Source organism: Ooceraea biroi, chromosome 2 (genome assembly GCF_003672135.1).
Source record: "Ooceraea biroi isolate clonal line C1 chromosome 2, Obir_v5.4, whole genome shotgun sequence".
Taxonomy (NCBI): Eukaryota; Metazoa; Arthropoda; class Insecta; order Hymenoptera; family Formicidae; genus Ooceraea; species Ooceraea biroi.
Window position 1 is genome coordinate 2,481,256 of NC_039507.1, and position 25,951 is coordinate 2,507,206.

At 38.7% G+C, this 25,951-nt stretch overlaps 3 protein-coding genes across 5 annotated transcripts in view; 1 reads left to right on the plus strand and 2 right to left on the minus strand.

The window, feature by feature from the left end:
* Positions 1 to 333: 333 nt before the first annotated feature.
* Positions 334 to 10,177, minus strand: LOC113563655 (late cornified envelope-like proline-rich protein 1). Its single transcript, XM_026975584.1, has 4 exons — positions 8,988 to 10,177; positions 2,441 to 8,794; positions 1,682 to 1,801; positions 334 to 1,540 (listed from the first exon to the last, which is right to left on the minus strand). The coding sequence occupies exons 1-2, from the start codon at positions 9,150 to 9,152 to the stop codon at positions 8,576 to 8,578; spliced, it is 384 nt and encodes a 127-aa protein (XP_026831385.1). The 5' UTR covers positions 9,153 to 10,177; the 3' UTR covers positions 334 to 1,540; positions 1,682 to 1,801; positions 2,441 to 8,575.
* LOC109611126 lies at positions 3,109 to 8,471 on the plus strand. Its single transcript, XM_026967862.1, has 3 exons — positions 3,109 to 3,191; positions 4,150 to 4,362; positions 8,351 to 8,471. Exons 1-3 carry the CDS (start codon positions 3,186 to 3,188, stop codon positions 8,456 to 8,458), a joined length of 327 nt encoding a protein of 108 aa, XP_026823663.1. The 5' UTR covers positions 3,109 to 3,185; the 3' UTR covers positions 8,459 to 8,471.
* A 104-nt stretch (positions 10,178 to 10,281) lies between the features above and the next one.
* Positions 10,282 to 25,951, minus strand: part of LOC105281796 (protein numb) — a 50,221-nt gene continuing 34,551 nt past the window's right edge. For 2 of the 3 annotated variants that reach the window (XM_020032416.2, XM_011343285.2), the window contains 9 exons: positions 17,765 to 17,929; positions 17,271 to 17,342; positions 16,656 to 16,874; positions 16,015 to 16,201; positions 15,576 to 15,833; positions 15,372 to 15,392; positions 14,810 to 14,995; positions 14,191 to 14,687; positions 10,282 to 13,918 (listed from right to left, as the gene is read on the minus strand). In XM_020032416.2, the coding sequence (XP_019887975.1) occupies positions 13,616 to 13,918; positions 14,191 to 14,687; positions 14,810 to 14,995; positions 15,372 to 15,392; positions 15,576 to 15,833; positions 16,015 to 16,201; positions 16,656 to 16,874; positions 17,271 to 17,342; positions 17,765 to 17,902 (1,881 nt within the window). In that variant the 5' untranslated portion in view covers positions 17,903 to 17,929 and the 3' untranslated portion in view covers positions 10,282 to 13,615. The remainder of the gene's footprint in view (positions 13,919 to 14,190; positions 14,688 to 14,809; positions 14,996 to 15,371; positions 15,393 to 15,575; positions 15,834 to 16,014; positions 16,202 to 16,655; positions 16,875 to 17,270; positions 17,343 to 17,764; positions 17,930 to 25,951) is intronic. The other variant, XM_011343286.2, reaches the window with a different exon arrangement.

The following is a 25,951-nucleotide window of genomic DNA, read 5'->3' on the forward strand; positions in this document are numbered from 1 at the left end:
TCACGTTATAGCAGCCTTTAGTAGACACATGAAAAACTTTGCAGGCAGTCGAAAGTTAACATTCTACATTATTCACAATATTGTCATTTCGAATAGGGTATGTACATTAACGACAGTAAATATTAATTATTATCTTTGAGATTGACTACCAAGACGTACTATTTAACAATTACTGGCGAAATTACAGCCTATGGCCATCTTTTCCGTATGGCCATACCCTAATTATCCTATTCTCTAATTATCGTTCCACTATAGACATCTTTTAGTTGAATAATATTAAACTTGTGATAGTAACTGTGAAAGTAAAATATAAGATGTGCGCGAAATTTTTATGTATAGAGATATGATTAACAATTCCCATTTTTTATTGTAGTTTTGTATATACACCAGAATTAAACGTTTGTTTAAAGAATAAGGAATAAACTAATAATTTTAAAAACATATTAAACAATAAGTAGAAGGAACAGCTGCATTATTCTGAGAAAAATAAAATAAGATATAATAATTATAATGTAATCTTTACAGTAATAATACAAATAATAAACTAAAAACATTAACATGTTCGCTACCGGGCCCCGGGGAGAGAAACCGTCCACCGCAGACCACGCTATATATAGACAAGCACTGCGAAAATGCGTTGCAATATAGCGACATAATCTCACAATCAGTCTATTAGTTATAAGCCAATTAGTTATAACTTCAGTTATAGCTTCAAATTATTTCCAAGCTAATCTGCCAAGTCCTGCGCAGATTTTGTTTATTTACGAAATCCACAACTATAACTGTCACCGTCACACAAATGTGACACTGGTAACGAACGTGTTAAGTAAAAACATAAACATTAACATTAATATAGTGTACGGCATTATACATATATGTTTAGTAAAACACAATATATTATTAACAAGTCATGTCATAAATATAAGTTGTTTTTTATCATATAATAAATAATTAATTTTAATTAATTCATAATTACAGTTGGGGTCTCTATTACCGCATTCATGATATTCTCCCCATCGCCCAATCAAATGCTTACTACTTATTCTGATATTAACGTTTTACATTGGAAATAAGTTTCCGTATATGACATTACTGAAAATGCCAGGAACGAAATTGCGGGATAACACAATGCATATCTGATATATATACAAAATGTCAATCGCTTATCGCACTTTTAACAAGCGAGAACTTTTAATAAGCGAGACGAAAAGTGGAGATGCTATTAGTAAAACGGCAGTAAAACGGTTCAAATGTTTCCGTCTTTTTGTAATACACTTGCAACTCACTCTGCTTAGAATTTTTTGGTTTCCCTTTTAATTTACATGTTTCTATATTTATATTATAATAATGATATATATTATAAACAACTTAAGTGCGTGCGCTCGCAGGTGGAAGTGTAGGTGTAATTCAATATTTTCTTACATGTAACTAGAATTGTGATATATTCCGCGTTGTTTGCATATTTCTTTATTATAGCGATTTCGTTTTCGTCTTTTAAGTCGTTACAGGCATGCTGGAGACGCTCCACAAACGATTTCACCTATCGTATTATATTAATAATATTAATATTAGGCAATTTTTATTTATTATTTTGACAAAATGTGTAAAAAAGTAAGGTATAAATTAAGAATAATTTATCGGAAGATGTTTAGAAGTATACTCATGTAAAAGGTCAACTCACAACGTCTGTGTTAATCCAAAAAGAAATTTGATGAATTACGCACACAAGAGAAAAGACAATGGTAGACAGAAGTTTTATAATAAGATTAACAGTACATACGGAAGTTATAAACGGTGTTAGCTGCAATTAATAAATTTATTACAGCATTATATTAAAAAAAGTGCATACGTATAACATATTTATTATTTTAACATATGTACAACATATCTATTATAATTATAAAATTGCAGTTTCTGTTAATGTAGGTTTTGTTAATAGGCAAACCTAAATAAACTTTAATTATTTTTTTACACAATTTTAATAAAAATTTAACTTTTATATGTTTGTTCGCGGATATTAATACAGTTTATACCAAAAATAATTTATTGGAAATCTGCACAAAGATTTAAAAAAAACAAGGATACCTATTCTTATAACATAAAAATTAAATTGTAATCCAATTTGTGTCATCTGTTGTCATCAATTATAAATATTATTAAGTAATTTATTATAATTATTTAATTAAAAGGTATTATGATTTATATGTAAGTAATATACATTATCTAATTATTTTCTATGTATATTGATATAATAAACATGCATAATAGCAAAGTAACAATTGTATTATACTTATATTTTAATAAATAACTGTAATATAAGAACATTTTAACTATTGCTTGTTATTGAACAATTATTACAATAATAGAAATACGTAATTCTTTATTATCATAATATTTAATCCTTCATTAAGTAATAAAACAAATCAAAATATATACATACCTGAAATATAATAAAGCTGTTTGTAACAACCAAAAACAATGAATATTGAAATCGGACATATTTTGATTGGTTGTAGGGCCATACGCCAATAGCGAATAGCAAACTTCGTTGGATTCTAAAATGTTCAACTATACAGATCATTTCTCTTTGAGCATTCAACTACATTTGAGAATGATATGTCGATTGGGGTTACATCCTTCATTTTCCGAAGTATACGTCGAATATTTTAGAATATTTTTCTTTTAGCATAAGGTAATTTATCTATGGGGCAAATTACCTAATTGAAACAATTTACCTTATTGCATTAAAATGAACACAATTTTTCTTAAAATTTGTCATAAACGTATGAACATAACGTGTGACATAAAATATTAAATACGACGTAGTAAGTAAATGCTATGATACTATGGAAGTGCTACAGAGCATGTCATATAAAGCTGTCGAAATGATACAGAAATAAAAATGCTATAGAAATAATTTTCGCGCAACTTGCGCGGGAGAGAAAAGTGGGCAATTTATCAATCGATTTGTCGTCGTAAGTACAACGGATATGTGTTTCTCACGAAAAGATAGTTATGGCATGATATCTTGCCCAAAGTTCGCGCAAGCGCAATTGATTTTTCCACTCACACTTGTCAGTACATTTCCGCGCGCTCTTCATTGCAGTTCACGCATTCGTATACCGTATACATGTTTCTTAAAAGAACCGTTACTTGATTGATCTTACGTACACGTCAGGTTTGATATGATGGTAATTATATAGTATATCGTTTTCTGCGACTTATTACGTTTGTAAATACTGTTGAAATGCATCCACAAATATCGTTTTTTGCAAAACACATATTTATTGGATTGTAACATATATTTTAATTAGTGTTTTTGATCATGGGTTGCAAAAAAATACAAAAACGGCGCAAGTGCACATGTTGGTTGATTGTATGGAATAAGAATAATATAACATTTTATATATAGTAACACCAAAAATTGTGATTTCGTTTCGATTATGGATAAGAATAACGTAATTATTTTATATAACTTCCGCAAGCTCGGCAAGATCCAAATTAGAAATAAAACAACGGTTCCGGGCGAAGCTGGGTGACAATGTTTATTAATGTTCCATGTAATACAAACGTTTCAATCCATGTGTTGGACCATCTTCAGTGTAACGCAAAAATCTGTCAATTCAGGAACTATATTGTACTGTTAAATACATTCTAAGAAATTAATGATATTATAGAATTACCTACACATACCTACACATTTGAACGCACGCCAAGTAATCGATTGAATCCGCAACATATTATACAAGAGTTAAAACTAACCTGTCACATATTAATCTTATCTGTTGTACACATAATTATACAAAATTACATAGAAGTAAAAATTAAATACAAATTATGAAGTACATCAAGGAAATCTTTTCTACAATTGACATTGTCCGGAAAATGAATACTTAGTCAACAACTAAAATCAATATTATAGTCAAATCTTTAACATGGTCGTCCGTATGCAAACTCTGTGGACTCTATACGCTTGCTTCATGAAGACGAACGTGAATCGCCTAACATCGTGCGAGGCGTTCGGAAACCTCGCAAAATCTGTTGTATCTGTCGATCTAATTTTCATCCCCGGCGAAAATTTTCCGCGTGGCATGTAACGTCGACAGTCTCTGCGACTGAAGTGACACCACCCTTCCATCTTGCCAACAGAAATCTTACTACGGTGAAGCAGCGACCGATTTACCATCGATAAACGTGGCTAAAACGACGAAAATGGATGGAAGCCTTTGCGGAGAACGCGAGCGCGATTTTCGTGGGTTCCCTGTCGATTTCCGAGACACTCTGCGACTCCCACGTGGATCGGAAACGCGTAGTCACGGAAAGTGTACCTCGTTGTTGAACGTCCGTCCAGAAGATCGACAGGTAGGTAGGTGTGCCTCCTGCCTCCTCCATCTCTTTGCGAAGCTTGAGAACGTTACATTGTCTCGGGACCGTCCGCGACAAGCTTTCGCGATGGAAAGCAAGCGAAATGATTCGACACCTCGGAATGCTGCTCGAGGATCGTAATTATGTTTTTCGAGCAGCCCGCGTCTGTATCATGTTAAGTTGAATTGCTGCGAATGGACAAGTCTCAATGAAGAATTTTATTTGATTCATTCGGTTCTCTCGCCTGCCATAAAATTAATGAAATGGGACACGTTTTTATAAGAAAAAGTACTTTTGTTTATTTGTATATTCATCCAGGTATTTATCATTTTATTACATATTACATTTTATAATGAGCGCAATCCAAAATTAGAATCGTTTTCTACGATTTTATGCGATTCCAGATAGTAAAAGTCTTATTTAACAAATGAAAAATAATGATAGATGTATTTAATGATTGCGTTCATATTTGTACATATCTACTTCAACATTTAAAACTGTACATAGAGTTAGACGCCAAGTTTAATTACGAATTTTACCGAGGAGATTAGGAGGATAACGAATTTAATTACAGCTTTAATTACTTAATCCTTTGAGATTCGCTCGTTTCGCAAGGAAGCCATCTGCTTGAATGCTCAGCTTTCGTGCACTACTGGCTTCCTTAGAAATTCATACCGTTAGAGGTGTTACTTCAAGTACAAACTTAGTCCCGGGGTCCTGTAATTTTCTGGAATTTAATCTCTTACGTTTCGAAATTTATCAAACCTTTTCAGATCTCGGAAGCTTGGACACGCAATTTTTCATGCATGAGTTATTGGTATATTTCACAATGTTTCAATCAAACGCGATTGATAACTGAGAGTAACGGGATATCCAATATCGAGCAGAAATAATATATTTTCAAAAACAATGTTCTTTTTTTACGAATGTTGCGGATTGTACCGTTCGAGTTTTAATTTCACAAAATTATAGTCCGTACGCTCGTAAAGGTGGTAACTGCCCAACGTCTCGCATATATCAGATATTATTGAAACATGTGCATCATAATACTTTGATACCTGTGTACGTCTGCAATCGAAGCTGATATCTTTCTCATGTAATCGCAGGTAAATCATGTTAATGCCATTTGCCTTGCCACGATAGATTGCGTGTTTCACGAGGGGTTGCGATCATTATTAAAGGGTATTACCTAACGTCCACGTGGTGGACGTTATTATTCTGCCACGTGACTGGGCATTTCACATACGAAAAGTAGAAATTGCATTGACCGATTATTACCTGGACGAACGTAATACTCACGACTATGTTCAGCGATCATTTTAACAGTAGCAGAAGAAAACTCGCCGAGGGAAGAAGCAAGTTGAACTAGCATAATTATCTTTCGCGTGATTAGAAATGCGATTGCATGAAATTTTAATAAAAGTTTTCGTGTACAAATGACATCACATATTAAATGGCTTTCGATTTATGAAGGCTTAAACAATCTATTTGAATATTTTGCACGAGATGTATTATGCATTATAATTCCCCCTCTCAACTGCAGACCAAATTCGTCGTTCGCACAAAGCAATCGCAGAAATTTTGGGACACAAAGCGCTATATCGCATTATAAATGTCGTATAATGTAGTTAGAGTCCATTACGATTAATGTGTGTGCACATTTAGCGTGCACGGTATCGCGCATGCACGTGAGATCCACAAGATGCATGCATGATGCCTTCATAGTTTTGCTAAATTTTATTCTATGTGCGAAAAAGTGTAGTTTGCAATGGGACAAGAGTAAATCGACGATCTAATTATACCTGATGACTTTGGTTGCTGGGCTTCCCGGTGTAAACGCTTTGACATTTTACGCAATTAGCGAACCCACGGAAACTAACGCACTTCAAAGAGCCTTTTTTCGGCGGAAAAGGACATGGCGCGCATCGTGGGAAGGATACAGCAGGGGAACGGCTCGTCCGGAAAATAACGTATCCTTCCCATTTGGCTGAATAATTGGGTCTCGCACTTTCTCGGTGTAGTCATGCCCATCCTTTCTGCCTCCCTTTCGTCCTCTCCCTCCCATACCCACCCTCCACCTCGCTCCAAGGACTCTCACTTTAATGCACTTATTGTTAATGCGATTCCGTCGGGTTTTCCGCCTGATGGTTACCTATCTTTCGTTGACAGCGCAACATCGTTTACCCCGTCGCTGTGATGTACGTCCATGTGCCTTTGCCGCCTCTACCTATTTCAGGCCGTGTTACGCACGCCAGAAAAATTGAGTTTGGTACGTCGAGAGCTCAGGTACTCACTAAAAAATTTCCAAACTGAGAGAGAGAGAGAGTGGTGCATTCCAGTTTTCGATCCTCGCATGAGTAGCGTGTTCTCTAACTCTGATTTTAAATACAATCTCTGTTTGTACGCGCTCGAGGAAATGAAATGATGTGAAATACTCAAGCGAATACGTGGACTGTTTCTTTATTATACTTGCGGCATTACTGAAAAAACAACGAATCGCGTTTCACATGTTAGATTGAATCACGTTACTTTACCATACATTACAGAGATTTGCACGATGTGTCACGCGGACTCAGCCAAGTGCTGATAAAAATCATTAGATATTTTACGTGCGACACGGCGAACGATTGCCAATAATGGGGAAAGTCCGAGGACAAAGGATCTCTTGTCGAAACGAAATAACAACGGCCAAGGTTTCCCTCTCGGTCATTCATTTTCCATTTTATAGCCGACCGCAGTGGTAAGTGCGCGCGTGCCTGCGAAATCCGAACCGCATAAAAGCACTCCATTCAATCTGTAATGCGCTGTCATGGTCCACGCCACTGCGGATTCAGCATTGATGGCGGTACTTTTTAGGCGGGACTTCCCCGGGGTGGCGAACGTGGCGGGGTAGAAAAAAAAAGAGCGAACCCGGCGATAGGTGTAAAATATGTAGCAGCCGCGTCGTCAGGACAGAAACGAATAAAACGACGGAGCTGGGGCGGGATCCGGTGTAAAATCGCCGGTCGATTCCGCGCTTAATGACAGATAATGCGGGTGTTATACAGAAACGAACGATGTCCGCCATCGATCCCGATCTGCCTCGCGCGTGATTGCATTAATCGGCTTAACGAACGCGAGTTCGTCGGCCAAACAAATTGCCTGTGAGCGACGCTTCGTCGTACTCTCCGTATGTAGTCCTGTACGTTCTCCGACAGGATGTCATCGAGATACCGACACGGCAAAAGAGGATTTCCGATTGGCACTAGGTGGAGAATGTGCGTTTACCTGTAATGAGTCTCAATTGCGTTTTCAGTTTGTACTTCTAAGTGCGATTTCTTCATTTGTTTTATTTCGCGTGTTGATCAATCAATTTTTTGGATTTTTCACTGGTCCACAGTTTTTATCTGTTTAGTTCTGTTATCATTACAGCTATTATCACAGCTATCGTATATACTGCTTAGTGTGCATATATAATAGATACAAAAAATAATTTTCTAATTATGCAATATTAATGAACATGAAACTTACCGTATCGCAACGTAGTCAGTTATATTAAGCAGCCACGTACATATATAAGTAAATAACGTTTACATAATTGAAATAGTCTGAAACTCGAAACTTGGAGTCTTATTAGTTGTAAAACTCATTATAGCGCCAGATGCCAACTAATTTCGATACAATTTCTTGCCATGCGATTTACTAGACGACAGTTTCTATCAAATGTCAACGCTCGACGAAATGCCACTTCAATGATGAAAATATGGTTGATTATATTGCTGTATTCACGTTGCTGTATACACGTTTTTAATTTCATTCTACTACCAATTTTTTGAAATAATAAGAATATTGATTAAAATGTAAATACTAATATAACATAATTGTCTTTCCATTATTGTTGAAAGCTGCATTTTTGTTACAGGCAAATAAATAATTTTAAAGCCCAAATAATTTCTAGAGCGAAAGATATTACATTTTTACATTATTATGTTCTTTTTATGTTTAGGCAATGTATCACATAATAAAACGATTAATTGTTTGCCATTCGGACATGATCAACGAAGACGTAATAATCGAAAACTGGAGAATTGCCTTAGCAAATACTGCAATATAAATCCACAACACAAGTTCAGTCTAATAATTATTTGTAAGAAAAGTATGTTTTCTTACAAATAATTATTAGACTGTAATTCTAAATTTTGTTTTATCAAGACTACTGTTGGAGGTAATTCTAGCAGATGCTCGGACATTTCGGTAAACTGGACCAGTAGCAAGGATAGCAACTTGATCCTTCATTCGTGTAACGAATGCAAAATCGGACACAGGAGGATGGCAATATTTTCGGTGCTGATGGCCGGCAATATGATCGTGGAGCTGATGGTTGCGGGCAGCGACCAGCAATGCATATGGTAGGCGGTGGTGGTGACCGTTCTGGTCGTGGTCTACATGTCTATAAAAATAGATTCTGATATTGTAAAATATGTCGTTTTAATCTCTTTATATGTATGCAACGCGTTTCTCTTCATACGCACGGATTTGGGATAGCGTATTGCGTTAACGTAATTAGAATTGTAAAAGAGAACTATTATTCGCATCGATTTTAAGGTCTTTTCTGTTTTGGAAATATATAATGCCATTTGTACCATTTGTAGATTTAAAGGTGAACAATGGCAGCGTCTAGGAGCTTTCGGTTTAGAAGGCAAATAGCAATTGCTCGGACAATAAAATGGTGTCGGTCTGCAGTGATAACATGGTGGAGGCAAAGAGCTTGGTCGTTTCTTTTCTTTACGGTTAGTATGGCACAACATTTTGTTTTTCCTCGGAAAATAAAGCAGAGCAGAGATTTCTAATAAATGTTACGTGAATAGTTTTAACAAACTTTGAAATTTTACATGCTATATTTTATCAAAATTTCTAGCATTTAATGATTTTGCATACAACAATCATTTGTTTGAGACAATTGAAGTTATTCATATTATCCTGTAGATATACTGGATGTCCTAATAATTTGCTCTTTGTGGTTTTGTTAAAAGAATTATACAAATTATTGACTGACAAAGTCACATACAATTGTTGTGATATTACAGAAGGATTTTTTTATAGAACAGGTTTTCCAGTACAATCAAACCACTTGAGACAACAACAAGTTACTTTCTTTAACGGCTTTTCTGGAAGACGGCAACATGGTGTGACAGGAAAATAGCAAGGCGAATAAGTGACTCTATAAAAGATCAATGAATTGAAGTTTATATAAATCCTTCAATCATTTTTTATTATACTTACAAAACTCGTTTTGTAAACTTTAATGTTACTCAAATTTAGCATTAAATATTATCTAAATATGCAAAGAGTCAAATCATTGAAAATTTAATTCGACTATTAGTCAATCTATATTATCTATATTACCTATATTTTATATAAAGTGCACAAGAATATTTTAAACAACATACCTGTCACAAGTATACGTAAGCTGAAATTGAACGGGAGATTGATAGAGCCGCAATGATGTGTCAAATACATATTTCGGATGTGTATAATCAATGCAAGATAAGTTTGGAGAACAACGCGAAGGAATACTAGGCGGATATTTTGCGAAGGCGTCTTCAAGGCTCGACATATTTCACCGTTACGTTATGCCAGGTATTTCTGTTAATTTATAAGATATTAATTTTGGTTAAACTAACATCATGGTTGACTGGTTGGCAGTGGCTTAATGGCCATTGAACAAATGTCACATAAAATATATTACATTGTGTTGACATGTATATGTGTTTTACATCGCTATGAATTTGGCTGAAGATTGTATATCTCGACGAATTAGTATCTCAAAAATTTATTAAGACTAACGTCACATTTCAAAGAGGAGCTAAAGGAAATTGGTGTCTCTTGTTTAAGAAGTGTGGACGTTTAGTGAAATAAATAAAGAGAGGCATATTCGTAATCACAACAGATATTATATAATAAATCGTATTTTTACAGTGGCAGATACAATGTAAAATGAACAAGGATACCTTTACGAAATATACACGCATTAAGTCGTACGTTGATCCAGGAATCGACCGGCGATACTATGTACAACACAACCACGGAAGCGTGCGCGATGTATACCGTCCAATTGGCAGGCAACGCGGTTGCACTTTTGAATTTGGCACGCGGTGTACCTATACTCGTCTATAATCTTGTCCCGGCGTCTCTTTCTGGATGTGTATGCGTGTCCATATATATGTGTATGTATATGTGTACGTGTATAAGTATGCGCACCACATTGTTATCCGTTTCTCTAAATGCACTTGCCTATTTCAGTCGAACGAGACACCGGAACGCGACTTGGCTGATCTCCGCGCTTCTCGAGGGTGAAAGGATAGCCAACTGAAACGGAACTCTTTGTGATCGCACCGATTAAAATTTACAAAAGTGAAACTGGGTGCCTCTGCAACAAAATCACGAGCATCACGCAAGCAGAGATCAGCCAAGACGCCACTATCGCTTCCTCTCGATCCTAGTCAAATGAACCGTGTGAGTTAGCGTACATCGACCATGAGGCATAAAAGAGAAAACAATAAGTACATAAACGTGATAAAATATTATATAACGAACCGCTATACTGCGTTATGTACACATTCCTTTGGATGTTCCCTCGCGAAACATAACGAAAAATGAAACGGGGGAGTAAAACGCAGGGAACGTTAGTCCAAGGGAAATAAAACCAGAAAAGCGATAATATGACGAGTAAAGAAGAAGACATCGACGACGTGCGTCGATCAGCGATGATCTCGCTAAACAGCGACCTACGTGTGTTAATATTTAAGTACATTGATTAACCAACGTTTTTTTCAGTAAGTACCGCGATAAGTACCTAGCGATCGCTTCCTGTGCTGCTTTACAGTGCTCGTTTCCATCGCTCAACTTCGTTTTTCTCTTTGTTACCTTTTGATTTTCGGGACGGACGGAAGGTGGCTCGAAAAACCAAGTCCATTTTTGCCGAACAACTCGAACAACGACGACGGCATTATCTCGCGGAATCCGCATTTCTCGCTTCCAATTGCCAATAACAGTCTCTTTCGAGCGATTAAATGCACGATCGAAGCGTTAACGTTGTACAGCACGATTGCTCGCATGAAAACATTTCGACGTAGGTATGCTTTTAGGTGTATTCATTGTGACTAAAAAAAATATTATACGCACATGTATGAGTTTCGATATGGATATTTTTACAGGAATTCCTACGTATAATACGTACGTGCGTATCTATCAGAATGCTGCGCGTTAATACGAAACTAATTTTTAGTTTAATACGAAACTAATTTGCTATTCTTAACAGTAACGTTACTCCGATTAACGCCATAAACGAATGCATAAATAAATTACAAGCTGCAGATCTCGTATTATTTAACAAATTTCACGTAATGCAACGTTGCCGTATCCTAGTCCTCCGAGTTATTTGTAAGATACTCTGACGCTTCGACTAAACTTTATTCACATAGGAAGAATCTCTCGCTCTTGCCTCATTGCTGAGTCGCCGGCTTGACAAATGACCTCTCTCTCTCTCTCTCTCTCTCTCTCTCAATTTCTCCGCACTCTCTCTACTGTATCTCGCGCGTTACATTTTAAATAATTAATCTATGTACAATGTGCACACACACACACACCTCAATTCATCCCTCCTGCAGTATCCTTCTTGGTCTTCCTCGACGTTTACCCTCGATCCGTTTCGAAAAACCGAAAGCGCAGCTTAGTTCGAAAGGCAGCTGCGAGGCGCAATACTGATATCTCACGGGATGCTATCGTATTACTATGGGATTGAGGAAAACCCTCTTTCTCGCTCGTCTCGCTACGACGTACATCGTCGACCTCATACACCAGCGCGATCACATCGTGTAACATAACAATACGCGCCGAGGATCGGCCGGCATTTTCGCAACTATTATTATTGGAGCGGAAGCACCGTCGCGAGAGCCTAGACTCACGAGGAAATCGTTCCGCGTGCGTCATCCTCGTGCGAGAATCTCCATCGGTCTATGTCATCATCGCCTCGTGAACCTTACGATAAATGCAAACACGATCGTGTGTATAATAGACAACGATAGTGTATAAGACATACTGTCTCCACTAAACCTTCAACAGCTAATCTTTATTTAAGTAGTATAATCTATGTGTTCTTGCCGGCTACGTGGGACGATGGAGTCTGTGGTACCCGAGCTCACGACCGCTCATTCTATGCTGTGCTGTCGGGCGGCGCGGCGACCTTGAGCAAGTTCTTCACGATGCATCTGTTCGACCCTGTTCGCTTAAGTACTGGCCACTTCGCGTCAATATCACAGTCTCTCACGGATGTTAAACCCTACCCCGCGCTTACGCTGCGTGATCAAAAGGCGTTCGACGAAACGCCTGCTCTATCCGTGCTTGCCAGAGCCGGGTGAGCTCGTCGGAAATGCAAGTGCCCTCCCTCCGCAGGGAAGGCGCGCGATTATCTTCTTCCACTTCGTGAGCCGGATCGCGACGCGATCACGAAGCGACTACAACTACGTACTTGCTTTTTTTCTTTTGGGAAAAAAAATTGTTAAGGGTGCAGCGTAATCTTGGGTGCGTACAATCTCGTTTTCTCATGCAGAACGACGATAACCGCTCGGTTCGAGCCTAACTCTACTCAAGATAATTGGGATATCCAATTACGATATATCGCGTGACAGACATTTAAGTATAATTATCGTCGGTGCCGTGCAACGGGAATTGCGCTCGACGAATACTTCGCGACACCTATTGCTTCTTCTTAATCGACCGGCTGTAACTGCAGCCCGTTATTATCGATGCGCGAAAATCCGTATCAATCCCCGTCACGCTATCCGAACTTCTGCTTATCTGCGTTTACGCGTATTTATGTATTTTACTCCTTGCTCTTGCTGAGGTCGTTAAGGCTGTGCGTGTATACTTATCTATTTAATATTAAGTATTTTACGGATACTTTTGTGCTGGTTCGCTGCTACCGTCGTTGCTATTAGATGTCGACTCAACGAGAGGGATCTTCGCGCTCCTCTGACCTGGCTCTTCTTCAGTCTCGCTGAAGATCGCCGTGGTTGATCGTGTTGGCCGATCGGGAAGCTCGACAGCGGCGTCGCACGCGGGAGCGACCGGATGCTCACGATCAGGTCGAGGAACACGTGGCTCACGTGTAATACTTTCGATCGTGTGGGGGATCGAAGCGGGAGCGGGCGTGCAGCTGCTATGTGCTCGAGCGGAAATACTTGGCGACGCTATTAATGAACTCCTGACGCTACAACTGCACTTGGAACGCCTGGGTCGCGTTCGGCATGATGAAGGGATTCGTCGTGGTCGACTGCCGCAGATTCCTGGCGGCGATTTCCGCCCACTCGACGTCGAACGGATCGGAGGGTCCACTTCTGGAAGCTTGGTGGCTCATTGCAGCTGAACCGAGCGAATGTGCTCTCGCATGAAGAGGCGGCGCTCGCCGGGGACTAGCGGATACCTGCTGTGTTGGCGACGGCACAGAGCCGGTTATGCTACCCAACCATTGTTCTGGTTTCGGTAAACCAGCTGCTGAGGGAAGCGGCTGTACCTGTTGGATGTTGAAAAAACTTGTTAGAAGACGTCTTATCGCAATCTGCGATTCAAAAGATGATCCCTATGTCAACTAGCAGAGTGAAGGACGGAATAAAGAATTGTCAGAGAAGTAGAAATAAACAGATGAAACATTTCATCTTATAAGAAAGAGATAACATTTTTATATACTTTAGAAGATTATTGATTCAATGAGATTTTCTTAAATTCAGAAGATTGACAATTCTTTTATACTATTTTACTATTACATGCGGAGAGCTTTCAACTTACCAGAGCTGTCGGAATACCGGTTGTCGATGAAACTTGAGCGGCGTCAGTCGAAGCGGGCAAACCCGGGGAAACGGACGCTACGCTGGTGCTGGGAGAACCTGTTTTCGGAGTTATCACCGAACTTACTGGGATCGGCGATCTGTTCACGGCCGGCGTAGACGCGTTCCCTAAAGAGGACGTAGAAGCCGTGCTAAAAGCAGGACTCGCCGCTGAAGGTGGCGTACCGAAGGCACCCACACTCGAGGTAACGGGTGCCGGCGTGCTCATGACGACTGGAGTGGGCGCGTTCGTCCTTGGAAGAACGGGACTCAAGTTGCTCGCCTTAAGGATAGGCGTAAGCCTGTGATTCGATGCGAGAACGGGAGATGCAGCCGATTCCTGCCAGCTGGGACCAACGTGATTCAAACTGAGCTCATCGTTCTTGTCGTTGTTGTTATTGTTATTAATACTGGGACCGTTCTGCAGTTTCATCTCATCCAACGAGTTGCTACTCGTTACTGAAAAGGATAGAAATCACTTAGTGAGTGCTAGGACATGTGCGATTCCACACACGTTGCTATAAATATTAAAATGGAGAACGAAGCCAGTAGCTTTCGCAGTTTTGCCGCGAAAGTAGTACCTGGAGGAGAACTGGTAGCGGTGCTGGTGAAAAGCTGCTTGGCGACGGCGCTCATAGCAGACTGAGACGATGGCATTGGTCCGAAGTCGTCGCTGCTCGAGAGCAGAGAAAGCCCACGAGAAAGCTGCTGACACATTGCGGAGACGCTGTCCTGACCACCGGGCGAAATTTCCGGTATCGGACTCACTGCGAAAAATCACAGGAAAGATCACGTTTTCAACGATAGGCTTAATGCAATGTTGCGTAGAAACGTTGACACATGGTGCTGGAATGCATGCTGTAAAAGGCATGCTACAGGACGTGTAAATATGTCTTGAGATTAGTCTAAAGTGGGCATCTCTGTAGAGTGGCGTTGAATTTTCTTTCAAGCATAGCAAAAATACATCGGGGCGGAATAATATTATGAGGACTTCTAACTATGCGCTCGCGCTGTGTCGTGGAACCAGTTTATGTCTGTTAATGTGACTATACGGGGCTATAGATGTGTGTAGAAAACGAGCACGTTTAAGGGTACATTGAGGAGCAAGCAACAATTGGAATTAACAGAATAAGGAGTAATGACCTTCGTCATATCCTTCGAACTCTGTTGTAAAAACGAAGAAGCAGATTGTTATTTTAATTAGATTATTAACTTAGATTCGTTTAATTCAATACGCTATTAAATTCTACAGTATAAACTTGGACGTGCGCAGCTGATTCATTCACTCATTAATGACTGTCTCGCACGATTATAAGAAAAAGTAGCATACAGAGAAATAAAACTCACCTGGAGGCTTTAAAGGTACAATATGCGACAGAGCTGAAGGCATCCGCGACAAATCCGTCGGCTCGAGACTGTGACTACGTGTGCGTTCGAGATTACTAGGAAGATCGTTCACTCGTAGACTGAGCTGCCTTTTAAATGGGGATGCTTGATTCAGTTGCGTGAAACCCCGGAAGGAACCCTGCCGCTCCAGCATAGACGGAGTTGCGTGTGGCCTTTCGATCGCGAAAGGATTGTACACCTGTTTAACCGGGGGAACATCTGAAATAGAATTGAATATAAATCAAAATATTCAAGATATTTATAAAAATACATTTAACTTTAATTATTTGTAAAGACATGTAAATTTAAATTTATATCAAATGTGTTATGGAAGAATATACATAATCGTGTATTTTTATTGTAAGACAAATATATAAAGAATTATATATATATAACTCACCTACTGAACGGTCACGCGATTCCTGCAACCGCTCTGTGAGACTCGGTTGCCTAAAGCTACCGCTTCTTGTAAAAGTTGAAGTTTTCGAATCAAAAGTCATTGTAACTCCACATTCTTTATCCCGTCGTTGCTTCCTCTCCAAACACGCGGCGAAAGCGCAACCCACTGCGTGACTTAGTCTTTCACCCTAAATGACAAATAAATGCGTTTAAAAAATATTCTTATTATCCATATGAAAACTTTTCCCTTCAATAATTTGTCATGTAAATTAGTTTTTTGGGTAAAAACGATTTTAAAAATTCATTTTACGTTATGAACAAAACATTTCCTATAAAAATTGTATAAAATATAACATATAATGCATCCTTTATATATTTATTAATAATTATGTAAATATTACGTTAAAATATAAATAGGTTTTCAATTTTCAAACTCATAAGCTTACTTTTCGCGCTAATAATCACAATTATTACGTTCATTTATTTATAGAAGAACTATTAGTTTCCGATATTCCGATATCATACCGTCCGATGGTCTGCGTATCCTCCAATACATGAATAAATTCATCCCTTACCGACAAAGCATCCCTCATTGAGGGATAACTTCTTATTCGAATAGGGTGAAAGAGCACCCTGACTTACCGATTCTTTCAACGCTAAAAACCCATGACACATCCACCGCCTCGTTGTGCCATCCCTGCAGATGTAACTGAATCCCTTTTCATGATTCCTGTCCGGCGCACAGAACGAAACCTTCTCGATTGTCTGATCGACAATTAACCCCTTAGTTTCGTCCTCGACAACGCGCAGCCCGTCGCCGGATACGTGAAGCACTGCCCGCACTGGCCTTCGTCTTGAGTTCTGGAAATTTAGTAGAGAATAATCACTCGACTGCTGAAATTGCCCTCTGACCTTCAGTGCGGCGATTTATTCTCAAGCTACTCGGTGTCAATGTCGACTCTTTATACGTAAGCTGTGCTAAATATAGTCGAGGCGAAAGACTTGCAGAATGTAACTCGTCTGACTTTCGTAAAGCTTGCGAAACTTTCCATGCGGAGCTTCTTGAATATTTAGAGCGGAAGAAGCTTCATGAAAGAACAATTTAGTTTTTAAGAATTATCTACTTTTGCATTTGTAAAAAATTTCATTGTGCGAATAAAAAATACATCTCGCTAATTCTGCAAGTTGAAATACATTTTGCTAATTTGTAGAACAGTCACATTAATTTCAGGAAGTATTCTCCCGTGAAGTACTTACTCGGAGAACTTTCAGGGCTTCTTCGCAAACCTGCATACCTCTCGACTCGAACACTTCCACACATCCCAGGTACTGCAAAATCCATCGATTACATTATTCATCTGTTAAAAGTTGGAATAGACTAGCTTCTTATTGCTTCTTATTAAAGTGTTACTAAACTCAGCAAACATTATTAATGCAATATCTATACTGCATTAGCAGAACTCAATCACAAAAGTCGATAATTTCTAGTAAAAGCTAGTACTGCAGGAAAATGCACAATTATCCAAGAATAATTAATAGTTATGTTGAATAAATAATAATTTTTTGACAACATTAATCTGTAAGAATTATTCAACAACGTATAACATTCTAGAAATGGTTAGAAGAAATTCACTCATGGTATTGATTAGATAGCGCCAAGAATCTTAGTCATCTTAATAATTTCGGTACATGATCTGGTTAGATGGTTAGCAATTTACATACTTAGTGTGTCATTAAACTTTCGACCTTACCTTAACGTGAAAAGCGCATGTGGCCGAGCGCACTGCACTCTCATCAGCCTGCCACTGATGGGGCTTGCTAGACTCGGGCACGTGGGGATCTTTTCGCCGGCGGAAGCTGTCGCGGAAGCTCCGTCGAAGCCGATCCATCCTTTTTCCCGGCGACCTCTCGCGCTTCTATAACAACGAAGCAGAAAAAGTGCGATTTATTATCCACAATTCGGACAACTGCTTAAGCGGCATTACGAACGAAAGGCACTCTCTCGAGAATGGCGAATGCTCAACCACCCATGATGGATAAACGAAGGGTCGACTGATATATCAACCTTAGATACAATTCACATGATTTAATCATAGAAATCGTAATGCGCTAATAAAATTACAGAGACATTAAAAGAGATTGTTTTCCAAGAATATGAAACCTTAATCTGATCATTAAAATGAGAAAAAGATGAACGTGATAGTACCTATGAGAATATCGTAAAAACTATTCATTAAAAAAATTTAATAAGACAGTTTTTCTGATTTCATTAATAGTAGAAATGAAGCTAAAATGCATATTGTAACTTGATTTCATATTATTCAGATATAATTCTTTATTAGTAAAATCAACAAAATACTTTTAATTCTCTTGATAGAATAAAAACTTAAAGTAAATAGTTAAGGTCAAATTGCGATGCCCGTGCATGCATCTTCAAAATTATATAGGAGATTAAGAACGGTCAAGTCAGCGGGGGAATCTCGGAGCGGAATCAGGGCCGCAAATCACGCGCAATGATCACGGGAGAGAATATGAGCCGTCAGACGCAATTGTCTTCTGATAAGGGTTTAACGTCGACAAGGTGATCAGTCAGACAAAGTCGCGAGCGAATTCTCAGAGGACCGTCCCGGGACCGTCCCGGTGATCGGTGAATCATTAATTCCTGAGCTTGAGAAAATGTCCGAAGCGGCCAGTGTCTGGCAGCCGTTGCGCTGAATCGCCAGCTCGACAATGCCCTGTGATCGAATCTTGAGACCCGTTCCCAAAGAATCCTTTATATCAGAACCCTCCTCCGGGTCTCCCCTAATACAGACCGCGGATCTACCCTTCGAATCGACGGCACCCCTAAGAGAGAGGTCTGGTCGACGGATCGAAAGCGGAGACACGTTAAGAAGACCTTTCCCGCACGTTCTCTGCGCTTCTCCCCTTCATCATTGACATTTCCCTCGGCCATGTTCCTCGTTTCGTTATCCGACTTTGCGAAATTTACTTGGTCAATATTGCATCATCAGACGTAACTCTCCATTTTCACATTTTATTTCATTTATAAATGCGATTGAAACAAAGGTTAACAATACATTTAAAATCCTGTTTCTATAGTTACTAGTTTCGATATTGCATGGTATTATTAACACATCTATTTTCCGACGCTTTTGTGATGGAGCTTGAAAGAACCGACGAGTGTGACGAGCGTTATCTAACGGTATTTTTAATTCGTAATTTTATTTTGCGTGGGTAGGACGCTATTGTAAATCGCCACTCGTGTAGATATGCATTTGAACGTGTTTTTTGTTCTATGATGGTGCAACGTATTGATGTTGGTCAATAGTTAGCTTAATTATCTGCCTGTCGAAACCTATAACGGTGACAGTGAGTGGCGAATGTGGTGTTCCTCCGGCGGTGATTTCGTATAATGACAGCGTCGATTAATCCCTTTAGTTCACCACGTTCATTTGCATTATCCGTAAATAACAGACCCCTGGCAGTCACGAATAACCACTTTACGTTGGAACGGAGCGGGATATCTGTGTCGACGTAAAATCAATTTTCGAACTTGGTAATAATGCTGAACTGTACTGTAGGACATCGCAATACTGAATTTTGCTTCGGAGCCTGCAACAAATTTTCATCCTAATTTTTTCTATTAAGGATTTAGCGCGGCAATTGTACATTTATCACAATTACTTGACTTGACAAAATGTCTCTAAGTTCATCGAGGAATTTAAAGTTGAGGATAGATGTACTAGTATGAAATTCTAGCAAAGTGCGTCTGGTATCAGTCACACGTGTTTCGCGCGGCTGGCGTGTAGATAGGATTCCATGAGTGACATCACGCATTACGCGTGGCATACATATGTATGTATTTTGAGCTCGCGCGATGGATGCCCAGATATTCAGATGTCAAGTGCAGTTGCGCGCATGTTACTCGTTACACTCAAACGTAATTAGAACTTTATCGAGTTAGCCTGCGAACCAATCAGATAATTCGAAATTGTGATAATCAACACGAGCAACAAACTAGTGAATCGTAGTTACACAGACGCAAGGGTTTATAGAGACATTTCCGCGGATCTCGTATGATATCCCATCACAATATGGGATATAATGGGATTCCGTGAATACGGAAAAGCGAAAAGTGAGATTTTAACGTCACTGCTAAATACCTTGTTATTGATTATTCACGTTAAGGTGATAAAAGATAAAAAAAGATAAAAAAGAAAAATTTTTTAGATATAAATACGTTTAAGAAATTATTTGTTAATATGAAGCAAAATAATTGACTCTAACAGAATTTATTAACGCAAATGTTTAATTTTTATAGAGAAACTTTTATAAGCTGCAAAATTATCAGAGTATATTGCTCATATGTCAGTCCTCAAGGTATATGTCCAAACTTTGAAAACTTTCAAACTGAAATAATTTCTTGCAACATTCGCCACTAATCACCTAATGAAACATACGCGCGAGAATCAGGAATACATATTTACTTTGCAAAAGTTGCTAAGCTCTTCACGTAAAAGACATTTTAGCTTGAAAGCTACCAACTTCGCTCTCAAAGTATGAGGACACGTTGGCCTGACTTTATACGGTGTCCTAAATAACATATATCGACGAAATCATTTAAACGTATCCCCCACAGCCGCACCCCCGATAAATAATTCCATCTGGATATGACGTGGGAACCAATTCTAAAAGAGGAGTATTTTAAATGCGTTCCATACAAATTATCTATAGTTTTAAGCCAAACGTGAGATCATAATGAAATATTTCATATTTTTACGTTTGATTAAAGTTACATAAATATTAACTACAAATAAGATGACGAAACAACTGTTAACAGCTTCAATAATAACGTCACAAAGATTCTAAAGCTTTTTAATCTATAATATATCATCGTTATGATCAAATCCAAATCATTGCCGTATTAAGGGACACTTATGAAGATAAGCTACCACGTAACTCGAGCACCGGTCGGTTTTTAGATTACATCTCACGTGTCTCCCATGAAGGGCCATCGAGAGGACGGATCGGTATTATCGCGCACGAGTAGCTGCATCCCAATTCTTTTCTTTTTTTTGCGAGGCAACGCTTCTCCGTGGAAACGATCGCATCTGGGATCACTCGATTAGAATAATATAGTCCAATGAAAATAATGGGACCCTCGTGCGATACCTCGTCGCGGCCTTCGGTTATCGCACGTTGACCGACTAATGGCTAAAACGTGCGAAAGTAAGCGCTCTCAACGCAATCGGATTAGCGGAGCTGTTTACTTAGCACGATAATAGGCTTACTGGTGCACCACGGTAAAACGGTTGCACACCCCGTACTCTATTCATCGCACCTACGTCGCCTCTCGCGCTAGCATATCGTGTCTTTATCAAGCGGACGAGCGAGCAGCACGATCGTGCGACGAGCGAACAATACGACCGTCCAGCATCCGTGCTAAATGGCGTTGATCGGCCAAATTAGTCTGCGGCGCTGTAACGCGCTGCACAGATTTAATTTGACCGCGACGACGCATTTGAATGTACGCATAATTGCTTTTTAATTGGCGTAATAGAAGAAAACGCGCCGACTCCTTCACCGCACGATAATTCGCTCCCTTGTCGACACGATTGCGACACATCGATCTGGTTGATTCGCGGAGTCCTAATGATCGTGAGCTTCATCATCGCGAGAATGTGGATACAGTAAACAAAAAATATATTATTAACAAAAACAAAAGAATTTATATATTCGCATATTTCTTCGCGAATCTGCCATAAGCGTAAAGATGCATTGAAGCAGTGTAATTCTTGACGTAATAATTTTATTCTTTAAACTATGCTTTTTTTTTAAATTATTAAAATTTTTGTATCATTATTTGTTAAACTATCGATATTGTTTCATTCGTGGAACTAAATGATTTAATAATTACATGATATCGAATATTATGCTGATACTAAACTTGGGCCTGGTAACTTCCATCATGATATCACCCGCGTATATTCAAGTTGAATTGTTGCGGAACCACATTACTATGTCATAATTTATTTAATGACGTAACTATAATAAATTATTCATTAAATAATGCCGAAAACTATTGAGCACGATCTGAATTATTCATTCCCTATGAAACATAATTATGATGCAAATGTGTGTGCACCGCTCGATAAACTCGCACAGCGATGCTGCGGCGTTAAAAGTAAAAGCATCACGTAAAAGTATCCGTCTATGCATTCTACGCATGATGTACTTACATGGATGACGTTGTAAGCCTATTGATCGCGTACTTCTTTTTATTGTACGTGGAATATACCTATATGCGCTGGAGGAGAGAGATTATAAATATTTCGCGCTGACACGTAGTAGTCAGGTATCATCATGCATAAACGTGCACTTTGTTATATCTGCTTGACGCGCGAACGACTCATCTTCGTTGCGAATCGTTTTGTCTGATTGAATTACGTCCCGTCTATTCGGTGTGCGTCTTGTCGAGGGTGCACTGATCGTCCCAATCGAAGAAAAGCGTGCAATGTCGGCAGCTGCTCTTGACGCCGCTGTAGACATTAAATTGCAACAGCCGTTAAATTTATGATAATCAATAGGTACTTGTACCTCGTTTTCCACATTGCTGACGCCTCTTTCTCTCCTCGTCGATAAACCAATTCACAGAATAAATGAAATGAAGGGATGAGAATAAGATCTTTTGCTATAGAAACAACTCGGCATGCTTTTACATTAACAGAAAATAGGTTTTTAAAATAAAAAAGAAAAGAAAATAATCTACATAAAATAGAAAAACGGTAAGTAATGTATACTATATCTTAAAATGTTCTTGTTGTAATTTTTAATCACATGCATACAGTAAATTATTCTTAACATTTCTATAATTTTATTCTTTAAACTTTATTTAATTTTGATTTTCTATCATCCATATAAATAGTGAAAAATTTTAAATACGATTCTGCTTATATACTAATTTATTTGTATTAATAATTACCAAAGAAATTTGTTAATAAATTTATTTGGTAATTAATGGCAACTTTTTAGAATTATTAATGGAAAATGGTCAGCACATGTTGGTAATGACATACTTTTTCAGAAGGATAATATGAATAAAAATACAAGGAACAGGATGAATCATCATCTTAATTATCCATGTTGTTTTAATACATAACATTTCGTGGGACTAGAGGAACTTTCTTTTCTCTCGAATTTCGTCAGTGAGTAGGACGCGATGACTAAGAGTATGAGAATCCGGAAGGTCCGTAATATCAATGTAACGCGCGTTCATGCTCGTCTGCCCTTTCAGAGCGTCATAGTTTTACCTCGATCGCTTAACCCTCTTCGTCGCATAAATTTCTGGCGGTAAAAACATATTTTTTACGCGAAAAGCTATCAGCAGACAAAGTAGCTAAAACGTTGCATTAGGGCGGAATTATTCGCGCTTACGTTAAATATGTCACAGGCAGATAAAGAGTTAAAACAGGAAGAAATTAAAATAGGAAAGCGGCATATAATTCTCAACTGTAGAACGTTATTGATCACAATGTGTAACGTGGGACTAACGTGGACCGCGTCTGATAAATAGAAGGCCGTCTATGACGTACTATTTTTAAAACGTATAGAGAACGAGAGCACGGACAGAAAGAGTGCAAAAGTTAAAGTGCCATTCCTTTCGGCAGAAACGCGCAGGTGGTGTTCTTATTCCACGTGCACACACGAGGCAGCCAATGAAGATCTTTTCCAGAACTATCTCACATATGATAATCAGTGAGCCGAGAACCTTGAGGCGTGAAAGGAAAGATGGCGGCGGAGAGAATGCATCTCTGCATATATATATATATATATATATATATATATGTTATACGTGCGAGTAGCGTGCGCATGACAAAACGCAGGTAAACCTTGCATGGTAGTTTCCTGTCTTCCACCGTTGCGGATATCGGGATTTGCATACGGTTTTTGAAACCGTTTTTAAACCATTTTTTCACGCTTACTTTCGCCGCGATTTACCGTTATACACAGTACTGTTACAAATAACTGAGATTTTTTTATTTAATAATTTCATTTTATGATAATCGTGTAAAATTGCAAAGGAATAATGCACGTACATTGTAAGATTTCTCGATCAACACTGTAATTACAATATTATATGGCAGAGTCTGCAGCGTATCATCGGAGAATGGTTTGCGTATAGAAACCCGATAAACGAAACCAGATCTGTAGCCTGTTTCTGTCGACTGTAGTGTAACGTGCCACGATATATATACGCACTATGGCACGTGCACTACGATCGTGCACCTTTAGCGTAACAAAAACTCCTTTTAGTGTTAATGAGCATGTACAATGTGCTCGTTCACTCTACAGCCTTATAGTACAATGCTATTAAAAGAAAGAAGAATATGTAGAAAATCCATACTTAAAACTTAATTGAGAATGATAATGCCCTGAGTAAAGAGAGTAAAGAGAGTGTTCTGAGTAGTGCACATTAGATTTAATAGTATTTTAAAGTAACAAAAATTGTAAATATAAATAAAAAGGAACTAATATAAATAAAATTGTTTAAAACATTTTGGTACGAAATAATGAGAGACCAGGCTAGTGACAGAATAGAAACAGAACCGAAAACTGAAGAGAAAGATACATGTAGCAGCATGAATATGATAGCTCTCATGGGGATACCTCAATAATTTTTCATAAAATAACATATTAATGTGCAATTCTAATTGTATTATGTAACATAGAGCTGTTTCCTGATCTTTAATCTTTGTTACTCTAAACGTTCATTCATACGTCAGCTGAGTTAATCTCGTGGATGATTGCGATCTAAAAGATCGCCCGCGTGAATTTTTGGCACGGCTGCCAGCAACATCCGTTCTTAAATCTCAGGGCTAAGAGTGTCTCAAAGCCATCTCCTGCCCAATCGGGCTATGTCATGACCTAGAAAAAGTCGCGGCGAAAGCCGGTACGCATTTGCCCAACCTTATTACTCGGGTCAACCGAGGTTCAACGACCGCAGAGATAGGAACGAGGACCATTAGGTTTCGAAGAGGTGACTTCGAAATTCGAGAATCGGAAACGCGTATGTTTGACGGTAAATCTGTCATGTTACTTTCAATCACATTCTATTCTGTAGTACGAAAACTTTAACAACTATATAATCTGTTTATGATAAATATATTGTAAAGAATTTTTTTCCAAGACTGGGAGACTACAGGAATTATAATAAGATACATTGTTCAAGCTGTTCAATTTACTAATACATTCTTTGTAATATAGCATTGTCCTACTTTTTATATTTCAAATAATATATTGATTGAATAGCTTCTATATGTTTTTGACGCGTTTTGCAACACTGAAATTAATTTCCAACTTTCAGCTTTTATTTTAAATGAGAGTCTCTCTCTCTCTCTCTTATCGGTTTGAGAAACATAATACAAAAAATGCAAAAAAAGAAAGAATGCAAGATAGGCATGTTGCACGTTATATGTTTGCACGGTACTATGTGTTGCATGAGTTCCCGGCGAGATTGTTCCGAAAGTCTCGGATAGCAGATGGAACTTAAACCGAGAAACATTTGAAGTTCACGTGCGGCAAAAGGTAGCTCGATTATGGGAGCCGCATTGTTCGACATGATGAATAGCCGGACTCAGGATTACAAAGTACTCGCAGCAAGAGGACTATATCTCACGCTAAATAACGTCAAGAAAGTGGATGCCCACGGGAGGACGTACAAAACACGGCGTATGGAAAGCGCGAGATGCGCGGTTCCGTCCGCGGAAGCACCCGGACAATGCGGCCGCGCGAAAGAAACGAGGCTGTCAAGTGCAGCTCGATGAATGAAGCGCGGCGACATGGAAGAGAATAAGGCTACGGGGAACATTAGATTCTCTGGAAACGCCCGGTTCACGCATCCCAAGTACGTACGTTTACATTGGGTCCTTTCACCGCGG

Excerpts from the sequence above, each read along its gene's own strand:
- LOC109611126 (XM_026967862.1), top strand. Across the intron at positions 4,363-8,350 it reads TCCGTCCAGAAGATCGACAG|GCAATGTATCACATAATAAA; the intron begins GTAGGTAGGTGT and ends TTTTATGTTTAG.
- LOC113563655 (XM_026975584.1), bottom strand. The coding sequence starts at position 9,152 with ATGTTGTGCCATACTAACCGTAAAGAAAAGAAACGACCAAGCTCTTTG. Across the intron at positions 8,795-8,987 it reads CACCTTTAAATCTACAAATG|ACATGTAGACCACGACCAGA; the intron begins GTACAAATGGCA and ends CTATTTTTATAG.